The sequence below is a fragment of the Vulpes vulpes genome, chromosome 13 (genome assembly GCF_048418805.1).
Source record: "Vulpes vulpes isolate BD-2025 chromosome 13, VulVul3, whole genome shotgun sequence".
Lineage (NCBI taxonomy): Eukaryota > Metazoa > Chordata > Mammalia > Carnivora > Canidae > Vulpes > Vulpes vulpes.
This window is the reverse complement of record NC_132792.1, coordinates 84,784,854-84,802,261: the sequence shown is the minus strand read 5'-3', so window position 1 is coordinate 84,802,261 and position 17,408 is coordinate 84,784,854. Positions and strand designations below refer to the sequence as shown.

At 35.0% G+C, this 17,408-nt stretch overlaps 1 protein-coding gene across 5 annotated transcripts in view; it reads right to left on the bottom strand.

Moving 5' to 3' along the window:
• The window catches only part of PPP4R1 (protein phosphatase 4 regulatory subunit 1), a 61,821-nt gene that overhangs the window by 25,136 nt on the left and 19,277 nt on the right, over positions 1–17,408 (bottom strand). For 3 of the 5 annotated variants that reach the window (XM_072734875.1, XM_072734877.1, XM_072734878.1), the window contains 8 exons: positions 15,564–15,699; positions 14,655–14,761; positions 10,072–10,214; positions 9,231–9,377; positions 6,718–6,825; positions 6,526–6,591; positions 5,704–5,862; positions 1,342–1,469 (listed from right to left, as the gene is read on the bottom strand). In XM_072734875.1, coding sequence (XP_072590976.1) covers positions 1,342–1,469; positions 5,704–5,862; positions 6,526–6,591; positions 6,718–6,825; positions 9,231–9,377; positions 10,072–10,214; positions 14,655–14,761; positions 15,564–15,699 — 994 coding nt within the window. The remainder of the gene's footprint in view (positions 1–1,341; positions 1,470–5,703; positions 5,863–6,525; positions 6,592–6,717; positions 6,826–9,230; positions 9,378–10,071; positions 10,215–14,654; positions 14,762–15,563; positions 15,700–17,408) is intronic. The other 2 variants (XM_072734876.1, XM_026005953.2) reach the window with 1 other exon arrangement.

Below are 17,408 nucleotides of genomic sequence, written 5' to 3'. Positions count from 1 at the left end.
CAATAAAGTTTTACTGGAACGCAGCCAGGCCATCTGCTTACGTATGATCTGTAGCTGCTTTCATGCTGAGCAGGTAGAGCTGAGCAGTCACGGCAGAGCCTGAAAGTCTTTATTAGCCGGCCTTTTACAGAAAGCCTGCCGACCCCTGACCTATACAATTCTCTGTAAATTCATATTTTCACTTACTAGGCTCTCTCCAGATTTAGGTAGTGAACAAGGTATGCTGACTTTAAAAATGAAAGACAGGTAACATTTCCCCCCATCATCATTTTTGTCAAACTCCTTGCAGCAGCTGTTTTTCAAAAGAACTGACCAAACTTGCTTGCTAGGAAGACAGTTTAGAGTGATTTTCTTCCTTTACAAAAAACAGTACCTCAGGTTTGTTTGGCTATTCAGCAGGACAGTAGGAGAACGGGCAAAAAGGTAAAACAAGGCAGCAGAGAAGAAAGGAAGAACTGCCAAATCAAAACACCAAGAAAGCAAATATCACAGTATCAAGACCTATAGAAGAAAATGTCCATTAGCATCATGACAAGGGAGGGACAAGACACCATGGTAACTCAAGCATTATAGTAGGGCCTGTTTCAAAAACACGTTTCTAAATTATTTCAAGCGTACACCTGTAAAAGTGCATATTTCCCATGCACTAAGATAGGCTCGGTTTTTTTTTCCCCGAGTATAGAGTATAATAAATTTTAAAAACTTAAACTCAAAATTTTTTAATGTTAAAAAAAACCTTAAAAAACAGAGTTGCCTTTTTTATCTTAATAAGTAGTTGCCCTGGTACTAGAGTTGATATTCTAGTTAGTAAGTACATTAATTTGGTGCTAATCATTACAATACTTTCCCCCTCAATTGTCAGATTATAATCATTCTGCAGAGTTCAAGGTCCACAATTAAATTAATTGACTGAAAGGAAAAACAACAGTAAGAAATGGACTAGATACTAAAACATTCCTAAATTAGGTTTTACCCCTTAAAACACTAAACCCTTTACACTGTATAACCATTACTTCATCTAGTCTAAATGTCAATAGATGGTTTACTAGGTAACTGATTTATTAAATAAACTTATTAAAAAATTATCATCATATCCATCATTTTACACTTTTCTCTATGGACAGATCAAGCTCAGTGTACTACATGCATCTTCATCTTCTCACATAACATGAAACATTTAACAAACGTATTTAAAATATAGCTCTTTAAAGATATTTACTGATTTTTAGAATCAAGAGAAATAGCAAAGTCTCTGAAACGACCATTTATTATAAGATAGAAAAAATGAAAAATATGTCCACAAGCAATAAAGCTGGAAAGTAAAGCTTAAAGAAATCATACCTATTTTTGTCTTCTACTGACGTATCTTCTGAGCTTTTGCTTTCTTCTTTAAAATACTGGCCTGAGCTAGACGGATTAGCAAAAGTAGATATGAAAGGTCCCAGGGACTGAAAAGCCGCTTGGCGAACCTGGAAAGAATAAGAGAGTGGTAATAAAATATAAAAATAAGGGATCATCGGGATCCCTGGGTGGCGCAGTGGTTTGGCGCTTGCCTTTGGCCCAGGGCACGATCCTGGAGACCCGGGATCGAATCCCACATCAGGCTCCCAGTGCATGGAGCCTGCTTCTCCCTCTGCCTATGTCTCTGCCTCTCTCTCTCTCTCTCTCTGTGACTATCATAAAAAAAAAAAAAAATTAAAAAAAAAAAAATTAAAAAAAAAAATAAAGGATCATTAACAGTCTACTTTCCATATACCAAAGTATGGTTAAGAGAGTAATAAGGTATTTTCTAAAAAACCTTCCCAGATTCAGAATCGTAAATCATTCTTCTGCTAGGATTTAAACTTCTTTATAAAATTTTTTACTTTTGATTTCTTAAAATCTGAATATTTAAACCACAAAAATATGAATATGAGACCCCATAAAGCATCTGTATAGAATTAAAGGAAATCCCATAGTGTTCTCAAGGAAAACAGAATGAAGAAAACCAAGATTGCCAAACAGAAAATGTAAAGCAATAAAGTCGACAAAATGTGATAAATCCATTTCATGTTTTCTGGTAGGAAAGACTATAATTTGCTTACTACAAGGAAACAAGGTAGGTGTGCCAGAACTATAGATGCACTTATCAGAAATAGAATATTGACTTAAAATATGTTTCACAAAAATCTGGATGTACATACTACTGTTACCCATGAATGTCTCAAGTAGAAGAGCTGAAAAAGATGTTATAGAACTTTATTTCATACTGCATTCCTATTTATTTTTGTAATCTTGATTACAAAAAAATTGGGGGAGGGTGGTTTTACAAAAGGAAGCAGAATGACAGACACAATCTGCAAGAGGCAACTATGATGGGAGAAACTGCAAACCAATGTCTCTAAGAACCTGCCCTTTAGGGGCACCCTGGGTGGCTCAGTGGGTGAGCGTCTGCCTTCAGCTCAGGCCATGATCACGGGGTCCTGGGATCGAATCTTGTATCAGGCTCCCCACAGGGAGCCTGCTTCTCCCTCTGCCTATGTCTTTGCCTCCCTCTGCATCTCTCATGGATTAAAAAAAAAAAAAAAAATCCTACCCTTCTCCGTGATTTAAAATGAAGATTATATGATGTGTAAATTTTGTGAAGACAAATACAGGTGAAGCATGCCTATTATTAATATTTACCTTCTAAGGAAGCAGATACAAAATGATTCAAGTGGTTTTTAAAAAGGCTAGAATTATACACATGATAGCAAAAAGAAGTGTATGTTTGAACTTACAGACTTTCTCCTTTATAGTCAATAAAAGCTATTGCCATAGAAACATAAAAGGTTAACTTTTAAATTTATATGCATGAGTTTACTCTACTCTGGATACTGTTAAAATTCTGAGCTTATCTCAAACAGGCATAGGATTTACATATACCTCAAATAACAGATTTAAGGAGTCCTTTATTTTAATATAAACATAATCCCAAATTAACAGGAAATACTGTATATCACTAAACCAAGACAATGATAAAGTTTCAAAATGAAAACATTGAATAAGCTTCATAATCTTAACAATCTTGTATATTTTAAACAACATTAAAATCATGCTAAAGCTTAACAGTCTTTCCCTCTATGTAGAAGAGTCTGTTTGGAAAATGAACACGATTAGGTCCTGAGATCTATTTCAGGCATGACAGCATAAGGAGTGCCACTGACCCATTGTCCAGTGAAACGGCTGAAAATGGAAAAGAAAAACTCCCAAACCCCACCAATGAAAACACCTGGAAATAGTCCTAAGGGCAAATAACAAAAGAGGGAATAAACATTCAATTAAAAAACATTCAATTAAAAAACCTGAGCATCTGTGGTATTTGAATCAGGGAGGCAGAACCTCTACTCCAAAACACTGTAGCCAACAACACTGGGCTTCCTCTCTTCTAGCTTCCAGCCAGAAGGCTTTCCATGTGTTTCTCATCCTGCCCCCAGCAACCTGTTGCTTAGTGCAGTGGGGAAGTGGGGGAGTACTCCCTTCTTCTGCATAACGACCACTGGTAGAATGGAGGCTCTACTTTGGATGTGGCTCAGAACACTGGGCCCTAAGAATACTCAGAATACAGTCTTGCCCCAGCTTGTAAGGCCAGGATAGATGGGCCAGAAGAACCTGGGGCTGCCGTCCCTCCACACCCACCAAAATGTGGTCATTCCATGAGGGGATACAGGCATCTAAGCATGCCCAAAACTGTGCCTCCTGGGATGGGAGGGAGTGAGAGTTCATTGACAAATAAGGAAGTAACAGTAACAAGCGTCAGAGAGGGATACCAGTACCCAAATTTGCTGTATTATCTAAAATGACCAGTTTAAAAACAAAACAAAAACAAAACAAAAACTGTAAGGCATGCAAATGAAAAAAGTATGATCCATACACTGGGGAAAAAATTAGGGAACAGAAATTATGTTTGAGAACACTAAGATGTTGGACTTAGAAACTTTAAAGTGACCATTATAAATTGTTCGTGGAACAAAAGGAAAGCAGAGTAAAGAAGTAAAAGAAGGTGTGAGGACAGTGTCATATAAAAAAAGGTTAATGAAGAGACCTGTTGGAAATTCTGGAGTTGCAAAGTACAATAATTGAAATAAAAACCTCACCACATAAACTTATGTAGATCTGAACTGGCAGAAAAAAAGAATTAGTGAACTCAAAGTATATTAATACAGATCAGGCAAAGAACAGAGAAAAAAAGAAAATGAGGAAAAATAAATAGAATCTCAGAAAATGTGGGACTCCACATTTTGGTGCACCAACATATGTGTAACAGGAATACTAGAAAGAAAGAGAGAAAAGACATAGTATTTGAATAAACAATGGCTACAAATGTCCCAAAATAAAAATAATCTACACATAATAAAAGCTCAACAAGTAGGATAAACTAAAAAGGATCTACAAACACAACAATGCCAAAAGTCAAAAGCAAGAAGAAAATCTTGAAAGCAACAAAAGGAAAGTGATATATCACTTACAAGGGAACGCCAATAAAATAAACACCTGACTTCCCAGCAAAAACAAGAGAGACCAGACGGCAATAGGGAAAACATATTCCAGTGCTTGATGAAAAAAAAAAAAAAAAGTTAACCAAGAATCCTATACCCAATAAAGTTATCTTTCAAAAATGAAAGCAAAATAAAGACATATCCAGATAAAGTGAAACAGAATCTGTTGCTACCAGATTTATGTTAAAATAAATGCAAAAGGAAGCTCTTCAGGTTGAAAGCCAGTTACCCTGGATGGTAACTCAAAGAAAGAAGGATGATCTCAAACTGGTAACTTAATCTTCCACCTCAAGACACTGGAAAAAGAAGAGCAAGCTAAACCAAAAGCGAGCAGTGAAAAAACAGAAATACAGAGAAAATAAATGAAACTAAAGCTTTAAACAGATGAACAAAACAGACAAACCTTTAGCAGACTGGCCAAGAAACAGAGATCAGAGTCAAACTACTAGAACCAAAAAGAAGGGACATTACTACTGACATTACAGAAATACCAAGATTATTAAGAAAATACTGCGGATCATACACACCAGCAAACTAGATAACTTATGTGAAACGAATTCCTAGACAAACTACCAAAACTGACTCAAAAAGAAAAAATCTGAATAACCCTCTAATAAGAGAAGAAATTAGTAAGAAAAACGAAAAAAAACTATACACAAAGTAAAGCACAAGCTGAGATGGCCATCACTGCTGAATTCTACTAAACATTTAAAAGAGAACACCCAATTCTTCACAAATTCTCCCAAAACAGAGAAGAGGAGGGAGCACTTCCCAACTTGTTTTATGAGGCCATTATTACCCTGTTAACAAAACAAACAAAAAGCCATCACAAGGAAGCTATAGACCATTATCTCTTATAAAACGGATATAAAAACCCCTAATAAAATAGTAGCAAACTGAGCCCAGGAACATATCAAGATTTATTAAACTATGGCCAAGTGAGACTTACTGAAGGTTAGTTTAACACCTGAAAACCAATATACCACATCATAACATTAGAATGAAAATGATTTATATTTGTACAGTTTTATCTAGTTAAAAAAATTAGTATGTAGTTTGCCTGTTGCCTATTCCTAAAAGGATTAACAATAACATACTTCAATAAATTATTTCTTAAATTATGAAATAAAAATGTTTTGTATAAAATGCATTATTTTGCAAAAACAATAATTAGACAAAGCCCTACCCAACGTGAAGGATCACTGATCAAATTAATAAACAGTGCTGACAATTTTGTCCGTCGGATTTCTTGACAAGTCGCACAGGAAACGGCCATGAAGCATTCGGCACATGCCTTCCGGACTCCCCATACGTTATCAGAACAAAGCTGGAAAAACCTGGGCAGCTACACAAGGACAGTGGTTTGTTAGGCAGACAACGCGGGTTTCAGTGGTTCATTTTATTTCATTTTCTGCTTTTGCAGTGTTTCAAAATATTAGATTTTCCTATAGTAAGTTAGGAGACCTGTTTCATATTAAAACTGAGTAATCTGAAATAAATCACACCTAATTCACAGCACTGTTGACTGTGGAAAAGCTGAAACAACAAACACAGCTTAAAGGTTATACAAAAGCTTGTACCTAAACTGTTTTGTGTAATGAATGGTTTCAGAAACTCCAAGTATGTTAACTTGTACAGGAAGCATGTATACCCTATGTACTAACCATTTAAAAACAAACTACAGACTTAATTTGTCACTAGAATACTTGAGAGTTGTGACAAAATGACAGATTTCTTTGAATAAGAATTGAGTTAACAGAAATGGAACAGGTAAAAATACATCAATGCTTATATATCACATATCTGCATTTTTAACAAACTGTCATCAAAACACAATTCAAGTGCTCAGATTATAGAAATTTAAACTCTCAAACTCAAAGTAATATTATCTTTCTAGTTCACATTCATGGGATTGTGTTAATAAAATCTGGGGGTAAATGTATGCATTTTCAGGTTCATGTGTTACTTTGTAACGTACTGCTTACTCCTTTATTGCTGCAATACTTACCAACATTTCCTCAGTAGCTTGCTGGCCAACTACACTGCAAATATCTCCAAAATTGGCAGCACAGACCTGAAACAAAAGCATCACTGACATTTCAAAATGGCACATACACAGTGCTTTTCAAATAAATCTTTTGTTTCACATATCAATAACCACTAAAATTATGTATTTTGAAACAAAATACCCAAAGAATACCTTTCTAACATGAAACATTCTGCAATCACAGCACATCTCACAAAACCTCGGGAGGATAAGACGCTCTGTAATGTCCTTCCCAACCATGGGAGCCATTTTACACATGATCTAAAATGGGTAAGAACAAAAAACACACTGAAAACATCTTCAAACTAAGACTTTTCCAGTTAAGTTTGCTAACTTATTAAAAGTATATACTTTTAAAATAAAATATATTTTATTTTATAAAATAAACGAAATATAAAAGAGGATATGGTATCATTTTACTGCATACATCACAAAAACATTCATCTTATTTATCCAAGTTGAAGACAAAAATAGGTATTACTACCAATAAAATCAATTACTAAATTTACAATAAAACCCAGAGAAAATCTGAAAAATTTCATTCCTGACTATAGCTTTAATCTTATTAATCATTTTGCCTGATAACTTTAAAAGCAAAACACTCTATATTTTCCCAGTAAGAAAATAAATGGTCACTGTTCAAAGAGAAAGATTATCCACAAGAAGAATTTGGATTTAGAACATTTGTACTGCTAAGGAAAGACTCTCTAGAGGCAGTCCTTACCTTGCAAAGTACCATATTTTTTTTTTTTTTTTTTGCAAAGTACCATATTAACAGAAAGTCGTGCATAAGAGAACTGTGTCCCTTGGTTCCAAGGAATGCAAGGACACAGTTCCAACACACACAGTTTCGGGTAACACAGCCCCAGGCAAACGAGGATGAACTATGTTTGAAAACTGGACCAATGCTATTTAAATAACTTCCCCCCCCCCCCAGTTAGTATAGAAAGAAATCTGATAGTCTGTTATTATTACACCTACTTCTAGCCCATACGAACATGATTAGAAGTAAAAGGAATAGAGATTGCAAAGAAAGAAAGCTCTTCATATAGGACATGATTGTTTACATAGAAAATCCCAAGGAATCTACAAAGAAGCCACGAGAAAATATGTGAGCTTAGGAAGTTTGCAGGACCTAAGTCAGAATACAAAAATCAAATGTTTTTCTATACATTAGCAATGAAATAAAAACATTTAAACAGTATCATTCACAATAATGTTAAGAAATATAGTTCAACAAAATATCTATGTGTTCTGTCTACTGAAAACTATAAAACACTGATGAGATACATAGAAGATCTAAGTAAATGGTGAGATCTACCATACTCATGGATTGCTAAGGTGGGAGACTATCCCCACACTGATCTATAGATTCCATACAATCTCTCAAAATCCCAGCATCCTCAGAACTGGAGATAACATCTGTATCTCCCAAATCCCAAAGCCAGTTTTGTTTTTTCACTCCATACAGTTTCTAAGCATTTTCAAATCATAAAGATCCAATGTTACATACTGTATCACTGATCTAACATAATTAAACTTATCAGAATGAATTATTTCCAAGACAGAAAACTACTAGGAGGCCAGGGAGTGCATAACATGATCAAATAAAACAACTGTAAAAGAATCATGGGTTTCATACTAGTGAGATATACATATATATATGTGTATATATATATATATACGCCATATATATGCCATATATAAATATATGCCATTACTTTAGGGTTTTTTTGTTTTGTTTTTAGGGTTTTTATTTAAAGTAATCTCTACACAAAACATGGGGCTTGAACCCACAACCCTAAGAGTTGCATGCACCATCAACCGAGCCAGCCAGGCACCCCTATTTTAGGTTTAACTAGTAAACTCTCACTATCCAAAGAGATTTTTTTTTTTTTAAAGATTTTTTATTTATTTACTCATGAGAGACACAGAGAGAGAGAGGCAGAGACATAGCCAGAGGGAGAAGCAGGCTCCACGCAGGAAGCCCAATGTGGGATTCAATCCCAGGAACAGGATCACGCCCTGGGCCAAAGGCAGATGCTCAGCCACTGAGCCACCCAGGCATCCCTCCAAAGAGAATTGAATAGATTTTTAGATGGATTATACCTTTGTTATGTACATAATGATTAAATATGCATGTTTTTCTTATAATCACAATTTATATCACATATATAGCACTATAAAATTATGTGCCTGACTATCCTTCCCTCAAAGACCGTATTGCAAAGGGCAGGAGCTATATTTTTTTTTCCTGTGCTTACACAGTGCCTAGAAAAGTGTTCACCAGTAACTAGATTCTCACAAATGTTTCTTCACCCAATACAGGGTTTTTTGTTTTAACTGCACTGATTTCTCCTATCTTCTTTTTCCATAGTAATGAATTTACAGTTCCTTGTTATTCTCTTGATGCCTATCTTGCTTTCTCAGCGTCTGGTGAAAGAGCCATCAGATTCACAGGTGTGAAGCATAATATGGGGCCCAGAGAACGACTTTTTTTTGTATGCCCACATCCCTTTCTAGCCCTTTCCAATGATTTGTGGTTACTTTCATAGCTGATATATGTAAAACTCCATAGCACATAATACAATAAATATTTGAGCATCTCCTATTTGTCAATATAGTGACTAATTTTCACCTAAATAGAAAAAGCGCTTTCTACTTACAGCCACTGCTTCTGTTTTCACATCATCGTTGCTATCTGGGGCAGTTAGCTCTATGAGGATGGGGCATACTTTGGTCTCCACATCAAATCGCTCAATTAACTCCTGTTCCAGGAGAGCCAGCAAAGCTGCCTGACTTGTTTTCCTTACCTAGGGGAAAAAAATCAGCAGTATAAACACAGTACATACACGATGTAACAAAAATCTATTACTTGATTTTCACAAAATTGAAGACTTTCATCTCAACTTAAAGGGATTCATAACTGGCAAAACCTCGCAAATAAAAACTTGTTGCTATTTTCTCCAGCTATTGCAAAGACATAATGGTAAACTAGGATACGACAAATGAAGTGAAACAGAAAAGCCATCCTTGTGGGACTAGGCAGCTCAGTCAGCTGAGCATCCAACTCTTGATTCCAGCTCAGGTGGCAATCTAAGGGTCTGGAATCAAACCCTGCGTTGAGCTCCCACTCAGTGAGGAGTCTGCTTCCCTCCCTCTGCCCATGCCTCCCAACCCACCCCTGCTCATATGCTCTCACACATGCAGAAGAAGAGCCATCCTTGTGAAAGATGACTCACAAATTAGCAAGCTTTCTGAGGGACACCCATAAGGGTACCACATAAGAATGCAGCTATTGGACATTGTCTTATAACACCATTAAGGAGACTTCCCAGATTTGCCAGACTCTCAACATATCTTGTCTAAGACACATGGCCATTTTGAAAAACAGAATAATGAAGTTGAAGAGGAAAAAACACTCAAATGAGACCACCTAGGGTAGGCCATTCTGCATACACAGTATCATCTAAATTTCCATTAAGAACATGCAAATGGCACTCTTACCTGATTATTCTGATCTGCGAGATATCTAACCACAATAGGCAGTAAGTATTTGGAAAAAGCATATGGGATTGAAGGCCGGTTTTCTTGACAAAACAATGCAATATGAGGCACCTGTTCCATCAGCTCTGCTCTCACAGTTGGTTCTATTGAAATAATAAAAATGTGAGCAAATGCATTCTACCATACTAACAAAATCTTTGCCTGGGGTTAAGACTATCTAGGAAAGCTTTGGACTTCCATCTTTGACATAAAAAGGACTTACAAAATGTTCTCTAACTCTAGGATCCTTTTCACAATCATATGCAGGTCAATCCCATGAGTAAAAGACCCTACTCCCATCCTAGACTTCTACTTCCTACTATGTACCAACTATGCAATCATTTCCTATTAGGACCAAATTTATCCATCACCTACACTGTGCCATAATTGGTTAATTGGGGTTAAATATCCAATATTCACATCAACAAAACATCTATTATCTATGAACTATCTAAAAGCCTCCTAGGTCAAGCCATTAAAAAAAAAAAAACATTGGCTCCTAATCTAATCAACAAATGGAGAATTTACAGTTAAATTTCACTAAGACTAAAATGGAAGTGACCATTTAAGTAGCCCAAGAGTCTTTAACAAAAAAAAAACCTGAAAAGACTCAATATGTACAGCAAGTTTAAGTGTGACAAATATAGCATCTCCAATCTCTGAGTTTCAAAAGGATGAACTGTCTAAGAGTAATGGCAGGAGAATTACCTAGTCATGTGACCAAAAAAGAGAATTCCTATATTGCACATCATACGTGAATTCTAAGTGCATTAAAGTTCCACATTTTTTTTTTAAAGATCAAAAGCACTAAAAGACAACATTAAAAAAGAATATTCTATCTTGAGGTGAGAAGCCCTTCCAAGGCAAACAAAACCCCAAAACCAACTATCAGACCAACTAATTCCACTTTATAAAGCCTCCATTATAGACCATAGGTACCAGTTAAAGGCAAACCAGCCTAGGAGAAAATACATGTATATTGAAGTATTACTGACTAATTATACAAAGAACCCACTATTCAAATGAACACAAGAAAATAAGAATATGAATAGGCAATTCACAGAAGAGATGCAAGTGACTAAAACACATACAGACATGATGGATTATCAATACAACTGATTTCATAAGACCTAATTAGAAGTTAATACCTATGCATGATTATATTATTAAAGTTACTTTAAGGTAAATATGTATGCATGGGTCCAGAGGAACTTTAGATTTCAACAAACAGAAATTAATGAAACTATCAGCAGAAAATGTACTAGCATTTTACAAATCTAAGAATCTTATCAACAAACCAATCAATATTTGAGATTTCTATTACATGGCTCTATCATCTGAAATTAGACAGTAACTGAACAAAACAGTGCTTCTGTTTTGGAAAATAAAAATGTAATTCATTAAAAAAAAAAAATAAGACCTAGGCTTCTCCTTTTCCTCACTGACCCTGAATTTGCTAACACTGACTTAATAATATGTATTTTTGAAGCAAAAGAAGGATACAAGTTACAGTTCTGGTTAAGAATGAAATTGGTAACTTTTCTTTCTTCAAAGCCCCAGTCAGGCAAATAGACCAATGAACAAAACAGTGTCAAGAAGTGAACCCACTCTGAGTCATTTGGGAGGGATTTCAGAGCTACCACGATGACTGAGGGGAATGGAGGAAGAAAAGGCAATCGAACCTAATGTCTCTAATGTGGTGGGCTGGGCTGATCATGACTACTGAAAAATAAACAGTTGTAAAGTTAATGCATATATTCCATTTTCCTAAGCAAACAAGGGGCTTAGAATCTTTACATCTTTCTTCTGCCTTAACCTTACCGACTTTAACACTGATTTTTTTTATTCCTCTAAAATTGTTATATATATATATTTAGAGAGAGAGAGAGAGATAGTCATATATATATATTTTAGGATTTTATATAGCAAGTGCTTATTTAGAGATTCACCACTAATCTGCTTAAGTTTTTCCCTCCTTCATCAGTACATCTTTCATCCAACTCTTTCCTGGTTCAATTTTTAAAATTCTATACAGTTACACATCAACAATATGATAAGCTTCCGAAGTATAAAGAAGCTAGACACAAAAGGATATCTTCAGTATGATTCCATATAAAGTTCAGAGGGGCAAACTAATGTATATACTTAGTGGTCCAAACATGGATTACCTTGGGGAAGAAGAACAGGACAGAAATGAGCAGGTGCCCTGAGATGGTTTCTAGGACACAGGTTGTATTTTTTGATCTAAGTTCTAATTTCATGGGCCTTTATTTTTGCTTTACTTCATGGAGCTGAAAATTTATAGTCTGTATACTTTTTGCAGTTAGTTTTATGCAATATTAAAGTAGCAAAGTTCCCCAGCAAGAGTTCCTGTTGCCCATCTATATCATGTCTATCACTACAAGTCAGCCTGTACTGGTACATGTAACTGTTCTAAATCACAAAACACACTCTAGCTGGCACAGTATAAACCTTTACAATCTGGACCTCAACCACCTTATTGAACAGCGTCATTATTTTAAACTGCAGACACACTAAACCACACGTTGATCAAATGGGCCGCTACCTTGAACTCCTTAAGCCTCCAAACTGGTCTTTTCTTTTCCTGAGTATGCTCCTTCCCTTCTCTGTACCTCATCATTCTATTAAAGTCAACTCAATTCACTAACTTTCTAAAGCCAGCACCAATCCTCTCCGTTATAATTTATTGTTTACAAGTTAGTTGCATTCATTAAACTGTTATTTTGATGACAAGAATTCTTATTCACCTTAGTAACTGCTCTAGCATTTATTCTAGACTCTGGCACAGGACTGTGCACTGTATTATGTTCACTGAATGAACAAAAAATATAAATGTCAATAGAGATATTTATCATGAACTCAAAGACTTGAGAATATATTTAAAAAAAAAATACAGTTGACCCTTTAACAACTAGGGGGCTGGGGCACTGAATCTCCCCTGTGCAGTAAAAAATCCACATATAACTTCTGACTCTCCAAGAACCTGACTACTTATAGCCTACTGTTGACTGGAAGCCTTATCAATAACAAGCAGTTGATTAACATGTATTTTTTATACATTTATACTAATGTACTCATCAAAAAAAAAAATCTGTATGAATGGACCTGCACAGTTCAAACCCATGTTGTTCAAGGGTCAACTATACATACACATATGTATTTATAAAAACAAGCACTATCAGTGACAAACAGGTAAAGGAAAATAAATTCCTCCCTAAAGAATATCTATTCTACTAAAAAAGCAATAGCCACAATGCAAAAAATAAGTAAAAATTATAATTGATGAGATTCTCCTAAAACCATTCTGAAACAAGGATACACATAAGTACATACACAGAATGTTGTAAATAGATTTGTAAGTTTACAAATTTTTTTCTACCCTATAGGAAAATAAAAAATACTTAAGGCTTATGTAAATAGTAAAATATATTCCCATAAAACAAATTGCTCACCCAAAGATGAGCCCATCTAAAAACTTAAAAATGAAACTGCTGACATGAAAAAAGTTTGTTAGAAAGTGAAAAATAACACATTTTAATAAAGAGATAATGGGCTTAAGAAAAAATATATTTATTTTTAATTGTTTCTAAAATAAAAAATAAAGATATGCATATGACTTAAGATTAAAATGGGATGACTGGGTAGCTCAGTGGTTGAGTGTCTGCCTTCAGCTCAGGGAGTACTCCCAAGGTCCTGGGATTGAGTCCCACATTATGCTCCCTGCGGGGAGCCTGCTTCTCCCTCTGCCTCTGTCTCTCATGAATAAATAAATAAAATCTTAAAAAAAAAAGATTTTATTTATTAATTCATGAGAGACAAAGAGAGAGAGAAAGAGAAGAGAGAGAGGCAGAGACACAGGCAGAGGGAGAAACAGGCTCCATGCAGGGAGCCTGACGTGGGACTCGATCCCAGGTCTCCAGGATCACACCCTGAGCTGAAGGCGGCGCTAAACCACTGGGCCACCAGGGCTGCCCTAAATAAAATCTTTTTCTAAAAAATCAGGTTAAAATGTTAAGTTTTATGTTATGCATATTTTGCCCCAAGAAAAATATTTTTAAAGAACTTAACCATATTCCAAGCCTAAGTCAAGTTTATCTCTTTCTTGAGCAAACCCTCCTGTCTTAGCTTTGGAGATAAAACGTTTTAGTTTTACCATGACTGAGTCACATTTTTCAGAAGTGAGAGAGCAGAGGAAAAGAAAGCATTTTATATTTGTCTAAAAAAACTTACAGCCCACTCTACCCCTTTTAAATTTATTCAAAATCATTTGTAAGTTTTTAGTAATCCTATAATATTAACATATATGCTGCAAAAACAATTTTTAGATTTTTCTGATGAGAAATTTCTAAAATTAAACAGACCAACTACAAAATATAGCTCATAGAAAGTTATTTTCTTCTTCCTGATGTGTTTGGTCATTTACTTAGGAAATCTTTTTAAAAAGTCTCATATCACACTAAGTTTTTCATTCATTTTTAAAACCTCAAATTTGGTAAAAGAAACCTTTCTCTGCATAAACATACCTGAATCATCAGCTAATCTGCTAATTCTTTCCAGAACAGCAATGCAATCTCTTTCATCATCGCAGACTTCCCTCAACGTGTCCAGCAAAGTCCGGGCCACCATTTGTCTAACAGAAGAAGAAAAGGATCTGGTGTTTAGTGGCATTAATAAGTGATATTTAGAATTCCAAAGGGGAGAATCTACATAATTTTAAGGAATTTTAAAATATATTTTATAATATATACTAAGTCACTAATTTCCTAAGTGACAAATGCCAGTATGAATTTTATTGTAATAAGAATATTTACCAAATTATTTTTCATCTTTAGCTGATGTGACAAATTTCTAAGGTCACTGAAAATTCTATAAAATTTCCAACAGTTATCTTCAATTATCAAATAGGAAAATACACACATTCTCCGTTATATAAAATATTACCTTCATGCATTTTTACTAAATGATATATACATGTATATTCAAAAAATGTAAGACTTTCAGATTTCCCAGAAAACTCTGCTACAGGTATTCTGGGGATCACAGCTGGAGAAACAATGCATTCAGAAGAGTGTCTCTCCATCCCCTTGAACATCACCTGGCACACAGTAGGTATATAACATTATCTGTTGAAAGAATAATATACTCCTCTCAGTAATCACCTTACACAAATAACAAAATTCTACCTATCAGCAAAAGTAATGGTATTTTTTTTTTTTTTTTTTTTTTTTGCCAAGAAGCAAAGAGTGAGCTCCACATGCTTATTAAGATCATGAGTAAACAATTATAAAAAAGGTTTCGGCTGCGATTATTAACAAAACATGTTGATTGAGACTGCATGTTACTACCACTTTTAAACTAGAAAACTGTATTTTTCCTACTGAAATTAATGTAATAATCCTTCCACTTCCACAATGAAACGAATATGCACATACCTGTTAAATACGTTCTCACTTGCAGCATACTTGTCCAATCTCCCCAGTGGCGTCAACATTTCATCTTGTGAGACAAAGTCCAGGGCTGAAGGTATAATAATCACATCAGACTCTGAGCTGTAGTCATCCACACCAACTATCAGAGACATCAGAAATACTCCTTATAATACTTTGAAACTAAAGAGTACCCCTTGCCTGTCTGAAGCGGCATAAGTAAAATTGCCTTTAATGTTTCTGGAGGGGCAAAGCAGATCACAAGAGACTCTTACATCAATTCTGAAGCCATGAATAACTGAAAGATTCTCCTCTCCTTTTTCTATAGGCATGTCTAGTTCTCTCTAGAAACACAGGGGTCAGAGGCTACAGAAAATCAGCATGGGGTGATCACTGACAACTTACACGTTCAATGAGAACACTAACAACTTGTAAATAAAATGTCAAACACTGATAGAATAAATTCTACAATGCAGTCAGAAAAACTCACACTATAAGCAAAAGAACAAACATAAGAATTACAGCAGGCTTCTCATCAGAGACAATACAAGCCAGGAAACAGAACAATCTTTAAAGTACTAAAAGAAAAAAAACAAAACAAAACAATGTCAACTTACAACTCTATACCCAGTAAACATCTTTATAAAATATTTCTGAAATTCATATCTTTCAAATACAAAGGTAAAATAGACCTTTCAGACATGCAAAAGCTGTCAGACATCATCACCAGCAAAACTGCACTATAAGAAATATTAAAGTCCTTCAAGCAAAAAGAAAATTATACCAATTGGAAATCTAGATCTATACAAAGGAATGAAGAACACCAGAAATGGTAAATATGTGGGTTAAATACAAAAGACTTTTCTTATTTAAAAATCTCTTAGATAACTGATTAAGGTAAAAATACGTACTTCAAAAAAGAAAAAGATAAAAAATGTACTGTGGGGACTGTTAACTAGAGTAAACACACTGCTGGTTACCAGAGGGGAGCTGGGTGGGGGGAATGGGTGAAATAGGTAATGGAGATTAAGGAGTACACTAGTTGTGATGAGCACCAGATATTGTATGGAAGTGCTGAATCACTATGTTGTACACCTGAAACTAATTACACTGTATGCTAACTAGAATTTAAATAAACACTTTAACAAATGTACTTTGGGTTTATGTAGAATATATAACTATAATAACACAAAGGCAGGAAAAGGGTAAAGTACAAAGTTCTTACACCATATGTGAAGAGAGACATACTATTTGAAGGCAGACTGTATCAAGATGTATAATAATTGTAATCTCTACAGTAGCTATTAAACATCAAAAAAACAAAACAAAACTCCACCAAGGAGACATAGTTAGTAAGCCAATAAAGGCCATAAAATGGAATCATAAAAAAATACTCCAAAAGACGGCAGAGAAAAAGGATAAAAAGAAAAGATAGGACAAACAGAATAAAAATAGTAAGATGAGAGATTTAAATCCAACCTTGTCAGTAACCATGCTGAATGTAAATAGTCTCAATAGCCCAACTAAAAGGCAGAGGTTTTTGCACTGGATTAAAAATAACACCTAACATTAAAATAATTACTTACATAGTGCAGACAAGGTTAATACAGTTTATGCTGATCTACAATTCATAGCAAAGTACCTTATTTATTTTGAATCAGGAAGTTGTAAAAATCACTCAGATGCTCTCATTTGGCCTCTGTTTTCTCCTTCTAGCACAGGACTATTGAGCTAGCATGACCTCGAAGGCACCTTTATGCAGGCTTTAGAATTCTATGACTATGACCAAACTGTTTCATCAGTCTCATACTTGTAAATCTTAAAGATAAACATTAAAAACATTGATTCTGG